An 11,463-nucleotide genomic window follows, 5' to 3' on the forward strand; every position below is an offset into this window, starting at 1 on the left:
TACACGTATGACTGATTGTTCTTGCTCTTGTCATTTATTTTCTGTTTTGTGTGATTCTTTAAAGGTTGTTTTTATTATTTTATTTTTCTTCACCTTTGTTTAGTTTTGTGGTTCTTCTCTGACATTTTTAGATACTATGTTTAAGCCTATTATTTCTTAATTTGTCAAAATTTTCAATGAAATAATATTTCTTGATTTACCTGAAAAAAAATAAATTAGCATAATTTCACTACTTTCCTTTTCTCCTTATACCTGAATTCCATCAGAATCGGGCAGATTCTCAATGCTTGCTAGCGTCTTTCAACACTTAATTACATTTTCCAATGTGTAATTTTAATCTCCCTTTTGTTCAATAGAGCTTTGTCACTCTGTTTGTTGTTGTTGCTTTGTTTTGTTTTAAACAACGAATGGGTCACACTTTAGGAGCTCTCCCTACCATGTGAATCCTAGTAAAAGGCAGAGCTCCTGTCCTTCAATTGGAAGCCACAAATCAGATGCTCATGACCAAACCTCCTCTGTTGCTAGGATGCAGACATGTGACAAAGCCTCATCCATTATCTACACAAGCCTCAGGTTTTGACTAGAAACTAATAATGCTTTTAAAAGGGAAACAGTGGGAAACCTATTTGTGCAGAAGAGTAACCTTGGCACAATATCCATTTTCCAAGGGCGGCATTTGCAGAGGGAGTACAGGATTCAGCGGCTGCATCAGAATTTGTGCAGGATTTGACTGCAGTCCAGGGAGCTGTCTAGGCTAGCCTTCACCATTCCTCTGTGTTTCTGAGCTTACTTCTTCAGACCTCTGCCCAAAATTTTACTCAATACCTTTCTGCTTAAATCTGTCAGTAGGTTCCTCTTGCTTATAATTAAGAATCAAGCACTGTTTTAATTGTATTCTTAGAATATAAACCAAAAGGTCTCTGCGTAGAGTGCAGCTTAGTTGAATGGTGACATTTGCTAAGGGAGAAGGAACATTTGGGCAGTCACCAAACCCAAGCTGAGTGTTCTTTCCTCAAAATTTAATAAATACTCTTTTGAGGACACAACCCATCTCATGAAGAAACCCTGCTCAGGTCTGAGGCATTCAGAAGGCTACCTAGGTGGTTTTCATGGTTAAGAAGTTGGGTCAGAGAAAATGGCAGTCGTCCATCTGTGTGCTTCTTATTATAGCATGCCTCTCTGCCAGCCTTCTGTACAGAAATATGCCTTAGTTACGATGCCATGTCATCTCAGTATGCAAATCTTTCACTATATTTCTAAATTTTTCTGCAGATGGAATTAATCAGAAAAATGTACAAATTGATACAACAGCAATATTTAAATAAGAGACAATGCAAATTACTGATTATAATTTTCCAATCCATGTTGACTTAAACTGTAAATGTATCATGCTTATCATACATCAGGATTAAAATGTTTTTACAAATAAAAGTCTGCTTTGTATTTGATACGATCACGTCTTTTGTTCCTAAGTAATGAATTTATTTCTTGTTTGGTTAATTCCACTACTATATGATACTTAGTGGTACTCAATTTCTTTGATTACTAGCAAGAGTAGCCTCTTTTCATATTTATCAACAATTTACGTTTATTCTACTGTGAAGTGCTAGTTCACATTTTCTACCCATTTGGCCTAGGCCTTCATTCCTGGAAGCATTGGGAATCACTGACCTGACCCTCTTTATCACACCGTGTCTGGACTTTCTTGATCTAACAGGTTTCAGTTTTCCTCATACGTCTCTAGCTATTGTTTCATTGTTTGTGAAATCCTCACCTCTGGCTTCCCCTCTGAGCATTGGTCTTTCTCACTCTTATCTTTATATGCCTCTCTCCTTACTTTATATACTCTCTGGACAATGACATCAATTCCAACGGCTCTAGACAGTATCACTAATAGTGATTCTCAAATCTATGGATGAAGGCAGAGTACAGGAGGGCATCCTAGGGGAGCTGAATAAAATTATACATCCTCTCACCCCTCCTCCAATGTCTTGAAAATAATTTATTCAAAAACATGAACCCTGAATATTCTAGACCTTGTGAATAGATTAATGAACAGAAAAAATTCCTGATAGAAGGGACGATAATCCAATGAACATAAAATATGTATTACATGGTAGTAAGTAGTGCAAAGAACAATAGTGTTTTTAATAGAATAAGAAATGATCAGAGTAAGCGTTTTTTTGTTTTTTTTTAATAGGGTAGTATTGGGCAGGGTTTATGATAATGTCACAGTGAGCAGAGACATGAATGAAGTAAGAAAGCCATGCAGTCGTCTGGAGAAAGAGCTTTCTCAGAGATAAAGTGATAATCATTGCCAGATTGAGCCATTTTAATGTGTGGGAGGGTTTTGTATTCTCCAAGTGTGTTAAGGTAGAAAAAGTTTTAGAACTTCTCATGAACCCCAAAAGCTTCCCTATGGCCCATCATCTTTCTGAGCTTTAGACTCATGTACCCAACTGCTTCCCAGACGTCTCAGGGATGTTGCACAGGCACTTCAAGCTCAGTGTTGAAAAACGGACTCTACCTCCCTTCCTTTCCCTCCACCTCTCCTACTCACATCTCCTAAGTTCTATATTTCACAATCATTCATCATGTTGCTCAAGACAAAAGCCTCAGAGCCATTATTGACTCCTCCCACTTCCTCATCTCCAAATCCAATCAATTTCAATACCCTGTCTCCTGTCCATTTCTCCATTTACCCCAGGTCAACACCATCATGCACCAGATTACTGAATAAGCATACAGGTGGTTCCTTCTCTAATTTGTGATCCTCTTTACTCAATTCATTGTCCAGAGTCAGTAATTTTTCTAAAATAGCAAATCTCTTCATGTCACTCAGCTCCTCTAACGTCATCCATTCTGATACACTAAGTATAAACTCCTTAGTATGTTTTTAAGAACACTGTTCGTCTGCTCCTACCTTCCTGTCCCTCTATTGCCACTGTCCTCCCAACCAGCCCCCCAAATATTCTGTCTCACCTAAGGCCACTGATATTTTCTTTCCCCGGGCCTACACTCTCTCAACTTCCCAGTCTACATAGACAAAACACACTTCCCAGACAAAACACAATTACTCTTCCTCCTCCAGATCTCAGTTTCATGGGACTACTCCTATACCAGACAGAGGCCTTTGGGTTAAATGGTCTAAGTTCTCATTATTAAATACCTGAGACTTCCTCCATTTCTGTCTGGACTATTTGCTCTATGCACCAGGTAAGAAATCAGACCCAGTAAATAGCGACTATGATCAATTTTTTTAAAGTATTCTAGAATATATTAATATAGTTCTCCCTGTTTGTGCATGCATGCTTGGTCATTCAGTCATGTCCAGCTCTTTGAGACTCTTTGAACTGTAGTCTACCAGGCCCCTTTCTCTGTGGAATTTTTCAGGCAAGGATATTGGAGTGGGTGGCCAATTTTTCCTCCAGGGGATCCTCCCAACCCAGGGATCTAACCCTTGTCTCCTGCATCACCTGCACTGCAGATGGATTCTTTACCACTGTATCACCTAGGAAGCCTGGAAATAAATAATGCTGATAGTTAAACGCAGCAATCTCTGTAGTCTCCTTATGGATTATATAATATAATGCTGCTTCATTATTTCTAAATAAACCCAATCTGGAGTATTTCACATAAACGATAGAAATTGTACAGTCTCTTGAGGTACCTTAAAGTGACATTCTAGCAGATACTGTCAACAGTCATAAGCTCTGAAGCGCCAGCCAAACAATATGACTATGGAAGTTTCCCAGTGGAAGGATTGTCACAGTCCTGACAATTATCCAGTGATACTCTGTGTGGCCTCTAGACCAGAAAGTCTATTAAGAATTCCCCCAACAGCAACCCTGCACACAGGCTCAGCTCTGGAACCAGACTATGTATGCATTACAGGCCTGCCACACGAGCATTTCAAGTGAGCAAAACAACATTAACTATATCGACAGAGCAGCCATCCGACATACAAAGCAGCATACCAATGGTGGAATAAAAAAGAAAATGATCGTAACAAGTTTTATAACCAAATTGAAGCCAACAATCTAGTTTATATTTGTTGGGATCCTTCAAAAAGGCTTCTCACTCTTTTCATTTCAAATTTTACCTCCCTATAGAAATTAAAATTTTTCTTTGTCAATCTCTCCCTTTCATTATCATCTTGGGCCCATTCCTGCTAAGTTTTCTAGACCTATTTTGTCCCAGATATTATAGATGATGGTAAACATTAGGAACTGCTGGAATTAAGTTAAATTATGATATAACTGGGCTTCCCTGGTAGCTCAGCTGGTAAAGAATCTGCCTGCAATGCAGAAGACCCTGGTTCTATTCCTGGATCAGGAACATCCCCTGGAGAATGGATAGGCTACCCACTCCAGTATTCTTGGGCTTCCCTGGTGGCTCAGCTGGTAAAGAATCTGCCCGCAATGTGGGAGACCTCAGTTCAATCCCTGGGTTGGGAAGATCCCCTGGAGAAGGGAATGGCAATTCACGCCAGTATTCTAGCCTGGAGAATTCCATGGAGTGTATAGTCCATGGGATCGCAAAGAGTAGGACATGAATTACATTATAATATGTATAATGTCATGCATATGACATGCTATATTTTTTATGTTTATATATACATGTTATATATGTATGGATCTTTAGTGCCCTGACAAACTTTTATATTTTGTTGTATTAATTCATTCAAAAAGTCATTTGTTGAGTACCTGTCACATGCTAAGCACTGTTCTAGGTATTGAACACAATAGCAAATAGGACAGAAAACAACATAAACAAGCATACACAAACAAGTAAATAAACATGAAAAACAGCAAATAATTGAATGTAGTTAAAATGAGAGAGACTATATGTGTCAAAACAATATGTGGTATTATAAATAAAAATAGTGTGTACTCCCAAACAGGTCATATAGATTGTAGTGTCCATGACAGACATCTAAACAAAAGGTCAAAATGTAGAATGACTAGCACAATAATCACCAGAAATGGAGAAATCAGCTCTGCTTGATGGACCAGAGAAGATGTCTCAGTTCAGTTCAGTTCACTTCACTTAGTCCTGTCCGACTCTTTGCAACCCCATGGCCTGCAGCACGCCAGGCTTCCCTGTCCATCACCAACTCCCGGAGTTCACTCAGACTCATGGCCAATGAGTCAATGATGCCATCAACCATCTCATCCTTCTCCTCCCACCTTCAATCATTCCCAGCATCAGGGTCTTTTCCAATGAGTCCAATGAGTAAGTTCTTTGCATCAGGTGGCCAAAGTACTGGAGTTTCAGCTTCAGCATCAGTCCTTCCAATGAATATTCAGGACTAATCTCCTTTAGGATGGACTGGTTGGATCTCCTTGCAGTCCAAGGGACTCTCAAGAGTCTTCTCCAACACCACAGTTCAAAAGCATCAATTCTTTGGCGCTCAGCTTTCTTTATAGTCCAACTCTCACATCCATACAGGACTACTGGAAAAACACTATCTTTGACTAGACAGGCCTTTGTTGGCAAAGTCTCTGCTTTTTAATATGCCATCTATCTTGGTCATACTTTTCTTCTAGATGTGGACATTTAAGCTCTTAAAGAAAGAATTGGAGTTTATTAGAAAATTAGGGAGGAAGAGTAATCCAGTCTGAAAGGTCAGCATTAACACATAAGATAATAGTAATCAAACAAGGAATAAAATGATTTGGGCTTTGCTGGGGCACAGGGTATTAATGAAAAAGTGTCTTGTGATGAGCCTGGACAGCGGGAAAAGGCCAGACCAAGGAGCTCATGTGTGCTGTATACTACAGAATTCATAGTTCATCTGATAAGCAATATGGAGCCATCAAAAGACTATAAGGAATAGAATAAGGTCATCAGAGTGCCCTTTCCTGCACTGCACATGACAGATTAAACGGGAGTAGGTCTACAGGCAGGGAGACCAATTAGGAGACTACTGCAGTTCTCCATGCGAGGGGGTGATGAATAGGAGATCTGGCAAGAGCCCCGTGAGGAAGAGCAGCATATGAAATATTAAAGAAGTGGTGACCAACTGAATACGGAAGTGAGCAAGTTGAAGGAGACTAAGAAAACTCCAGGTGTATAGCTTGGACAATGGGTGCTGGGTGAGTTCACCAAAATAGGTAGTACAGGAAAGGAAGAGGTTTGTAGAATAAGAAAATGAGTTCATTTAAGGCTCTGTGGAGTCTGATTTAACGATGGACCTTGCAAACAAGCAATTAAATGCCTCAATCTGGAGCTAGAGAGACCAGCCTGGGATACGGCTTTAGATTAGATTAGGGAGCAATTAGCCATAAAGTAGGTCAGTGATATAATATGTAGAATAAGCATGGGCTTTGGGGTCAGACAAAGGTTTGAATTCTAGCTTGGTCACTTACCAGCAGTGCAACTCTGGTCAAATGACTTAATTTCTCTGAGCATGAGTTTCTTTACATATAAAATGAATATAGCAGCTATTTCACACAATAAGCAAAAGATTAGCTATACAGAATGTTTTACTTCAGAGTTTTACATGCTTTATCCTATATAATCATCTGAACTACAAATGTATGTTCTATGTATATATTTGCTCAAACTCCAGGAGATAATGAAGGACAGAGAGCTGTTGTGCTACAGTCCATGGGGTCACAAAGAGTCAGACACAACTTAGCAACTGAACAATAAAATGTATATATTAATGCGTGTATACATATACATATAGAGACAGGCAAATGGATTATGCACTAACAGCATCTCAATGTTCTCAGAGAAATGTATTCAGGAGGTACGGTACAAGGCCATTTGAGAGGGCTCCTCACAGAAAATCAAGCAATTCAGGTGGGCACTCCTGACCTACTCTTTCATTTCTAGCTGGTTTTCTAAATTTCTTTATTAGTAGACTTCAGGTGAGAGTATGTTTGGATTTCTCTCAAAGGTTCACCAAAATCCATCCATTCAGATTCTCCTGCATTTGCCCAGCCAAACTAGGTCCTTATGATTTATTTTGACTGTCAGGACTGCTATTTATAAAAGTTGCTAGGTGGATATGTGTGGTTTCTTTTTAAGGTAAAGGTTTATGCTCTGCAAGAGTACCCAGGAGTAAAAGAAGTGGAAAGTTGCTTTAAACAGAGAATGAGCATATAGCATAGGAGAAGCAAAACCAGTGCAAAGATAGGTGCTCTGAGCCTTAGGGTAAAAGTAGTCCCAGGACTGTTGGGTTAAGGATAAGCCAGGCATTTGTTCACAGTCTCCAGATTGACACAATCTGCAACTGTCATAAGAGAAGATTATTCATAACAATTTTTTTAAACCAAAGAACTTTATTTTGGAAAAATCATAGGTATATTGACCAGGTTACTATTCAAAAGTCCATTAATTGAATGTAAATGTGCACTGATGAATGAATGGATAAAGAAGCTATGGTTTATACATAATGTATGTGCTCACTCAGTCATGTCGGACTCTTTTCTACCCCATGGACTATAGCCCGCCAGGTTCCTCTGTCCATGGGATTTTTCCAGGCAAGACTGCTGGAGTGGGTTGCCATTTATTCCTCCAGGGGATCTTCCCGACCCAGAGATTGAACCCATGTCTCCTGCCTCTCCTGCATTGGCAGGCAGACACTTTACCACTGAGCCATGTGGGAAGCCCCATACATATAATGTTTTATATTACAAATATATATAAAGCATATATAATATATATGATATGTGTTTTATATATAATTATACATAATCATATATATAAATATATGACTATATATAATTATATATATTATGTTTATATGATATATACTATATTATATATATTAAGCATATATATTATATATAATAAGCATATATAATATATATTATATATAATGAGACATTAGTGGAAAAAAAGAATGAAATCTTGCCACTTCTGACAACCTAGTTGATATCAGGATGGAACTAGGGGATACTTTTTTCCTTTTTTTTTTTTTGGACCTAGAGGATATTATGGTAAGTGAAATAAATCAGATCAGATCAGATCAGATCAGTCGCTCAGTCATGTCCGACTCTTTGCGACCCCATGAATCGCAGCACGCCAGGCCTCCCTGTCTATCACCAACTCCCGGAGTTCACCCAGACTCACATCCATCGAGTCAGTGATGCCATCCAGCCATCTCATCCTCTGTCATCCCCTTCTCCTCCTGCCCCCAATCCCTCCCAGTATCAGAGTCTTTTCCAATGAGTCAACTCTTCACATGAGGTGGTCAAAGTACTGGAGTTTCAGTTTTAGCATCATTCCTTCCAAAGAAATCCCAGGGCTGATCTCCTTCAGAATGGACTGGTTGGATCTCCTTGCAGTCCAAGGGACTCTCAAGAAGACTCTTGAACCAACACCACAGTTCAAAAGCATCAATTCTTTGGCGCTCAGCCTTCTTCACAGTCCAACTCTCACATCCATACATGACCACTGGAAAAACCATAGCCTTGACTAGACGAACCTTTGTTGGCAAAGGAATGTCTCTGCTTTTGAATATGCTATCTAGGTTGGTCATAACTTTCCTTCCAAGGAGTAACCGTCTTTTAATTTCATGGCTGCACTCACCATCTGCAGTGATTTTGGATCCCAGAAAAATAAAGTCTGACACTGTTTCCACTGTTTCCCCATCTATTTCCCATGAAGTGATGGGACCAGATGCCATGATCTTTGTTTTCTGAATGTTGAGCTTTAAGCCAACTTTTTCACTCTCCACTTTCACCTTCATCAAGAGGCTTTTTAGTTCCTCTTCACTTTCTGCCATAAGGGTGGTATCATCTGCATAGCTGAGGTTATTGGTATTTCTCCCGGCAATCTTCATTCCAGCTTATGTTTCATCCAGTCCAGCATTTCTCATGATGTACTCTGCATATAAGTTAAATAAGCAGGGTGACAATATACAGCCTTGACGTCCTCCTTTTCCTATTTGGAACCAGTCTGTTGTTCCATGTCCAGTTCTAAATGTTGCTTCCTGACCTGCATACAAATTTCTCAAGAGGCAGATCAGGTGGTCTGGTAGTCCCATCTCTTTCAGAATTTTCCAGTTTATTGTAATCCACGTAGTCAAAGGCTTTGGCATAGTCAATAAAGCAGAAATAGATGTTTTTCTGGAACTGTCTTGCTTTTTCCATGATCCAGCGAATGTTGGCAATTTGATCTCTGGTTCCTCTGCCTTTTCTAAAACCAGCTTGAACATCAGGATGTTCACGGTTCACATATTGCTGAAGCCTGGCTTGGAGAATTTTGAGCATTACTTTACTAGCGTGTGAGATGCGTGCAATTGTGCGGTAGTTTGAGCACTCTTTGGCATTGCCTTTCTTTGGGATTGGAATGAAAACTGACCTTTTCCAGTCCTGTGGCCACTGCTGAGTTTTCCAAGTTTGCTGGCATATTGAGTGCAGCACTTTCACAGCATCATCTTTCAGGATTTGGAATAGCTCAACTGGAATTCCATCACCTCCACTAGCTTTGTTCGTAGTGATGCTTTCTAAGGCCCACTTGACCTCACATTCCAGGATGTCTGGCTGTAGGTCAGTGATCACACTATCATGATTATCTGGGTCGTGAAGATCTTTTTTGTACAGTTCTTCTGTGTATTCTTGCCATCTCTTCTTAATATCTTCTGCTTCTGTTAGGTCCATACCATTTCTGTCCTTTATCAAGCCCATCTTTGCAGATAGAGAAAGACAAATACTGCATGATTTCATTAATGAACAAATAGAACATAAAAAAAGTCATATATACAAACAGGTTTTTGCCAGAGGAGAGGGAATCCAAGGGAGAAGTGAAACAGTAACAGAGATTAAGAGATATAAACTTACAGTTGTATATGAGTCATGGGTATGAAATGTACAGTACGGAGAATATACTCAATAATTATATGATACCTTTGTATGGTGACAAATGATAACTAGACTTGTTGTGGTGATCAGTTTGAAATATATAGAAGAATCAAATCCTCTGTTGTATAACAGGAATTAACATAGTGTTATAGGCCAATTACACCTCAGAAACAAATAAAAAGGCAAATAAACATAGTAAAAGACATCAGATGTATGGTTACCAGAGGCAGGAGGCAGGGAAAGGGGAAATCAGCTGAAGGCAGGGAAAAGGTACAAACTTCCAGTTATAAGACAATTAAGTACTAGGGATGTAATGTATGACATGATAAATATAACCAACACTGCTATATGTTATATATGAAAGCTGTTAAGAGAGGAGAACCTAAGAGCTCTCATCATGAGGAAATTTTTTTTCTATTTCTTAATTTTGTATCTATAGGAGATGATGAATGTTAATTAAACTCATCGTGGTAAATCATTTTATGATGCATGTAAGTTGAATCATTATTCTGTATACTTTAAACTAGTACAGTGCTATATGTCAGTTATATCTCAGTAAAACTGGGAGAACAAAGAATTTTTAAACACATTATAATACTCAATATATGCTTTACCTTGGTCATTATTCTTTGGAATCTTTTGCGTTCGAGCCACCCTCTGACAAGTGCCTGCATGATGGTGACCATCTTAACTATGTTTTTGGTTATTGCAAATTTTTTTCTTCCCCGGAACACTTGGAAGATCTCTATGTGTGGTCCAATTCTTTTAACTTTATTGTCAATTTTATCACTTTTACTAAGAATGGATTTGGGGCTAAAAATAAAATATAAAATTTCTTATTATAGTTAATAAGAAAAACAAACTTCTAAAAAGTCTTAAATTCAATTTCATAATGAATATAATGAAACAGAAAATACACTGTAATTAGCACATAGAATTTCATGTGTGTGTATATATATATGTATATCATCTGAACATTCCAATAGGGTTCTCCAAAGAAGGTTGAATATATCAAAATCAATAAAACATACATAAATTGACCTTCTGATTAAATGAAACCTAAAAGAAAGTGAATCTGTCAAAGTTTATCCACAAGTATTCAAAAGAGAGATACAGTATCTAAGGAACAAAATATTTTCATATGACAAGGCACATTAGTAAAAATAACTTTCCTGTCCCAGAAGCTATTTTAAACTAAAGACTGCTGCAAAATTATTCAGCACTGATTCTCTGCTTACCAAACTCCTCTGAAAAGTAATTTTATTTTCCAAATGCTTCCAGTTGAGAGGCAGGGTACGTATTGATAGAGCCATGGACTACAGGATCACGGAAGTGAGTGATCCTACTGGAAAACAGGACAAGCCTTGCAACACCGATATGGACGGCCCTTGCAGCCGTGACGACCGCCTGAGAAGACTTTCTGCATGGCAGTCTGTGACCTTGGTACTCTTCTGTCTGCTTTATTCCCTCGTATATCTTTTGTATTTTTTACTTTGTAGTCAGGTTTTCAAAGTCTTCCAAAGTTCAAAGTATAGTTTCCTTGCAATTTTTAGCATACAAACATCTTTTTCTCCTCTTAATTGCTTTTGCTTCTGCATCTTTCACAGCTGGAGTTCCAATGAGATAGCCAGGTCATTTCACACAC

General features: G+C 38.6%; 1 protein-coding gene across 1 annotated transcript in view; it reads right to left on the reverse strand.

Moving 5' to 3' along the window:
* LOC138991423 (IQ domain-containing protein M-like) overlaps window positions 1-11,244 on the reverse strand; it is a 374,912-nt gene extending 363,668 nt beyond the window's left edge. Inside the window, 2 exon segments of the mRNA XM_070385578.1 lie at window positions 10,433-10,631; window positions 11,165-11,244. Coding sequence (XP_070241679.1) covers window positions 10,433-10,631; window positions 11,165-11,244 — 279 coding nt within the window.
* Window positions 11,245-11,463: the final 219 nt, after the last annotated feature.

The sequence above is a fragment of the Bos mutus genome, chromosome 17 (assembly GCF_027580195.1).
Source record: "Bos mutus isolate GX-2022 chromosome 17, NWIPB_WYAK_1.1, whole genome shotgun sequence".
Taxonomy (NCBI): domain Eukaryota; kingdom Metazoa; phylum Chordata; class Mammalia; order Artiodactyla; family Bovidae; genus Bos; species Bos mutus.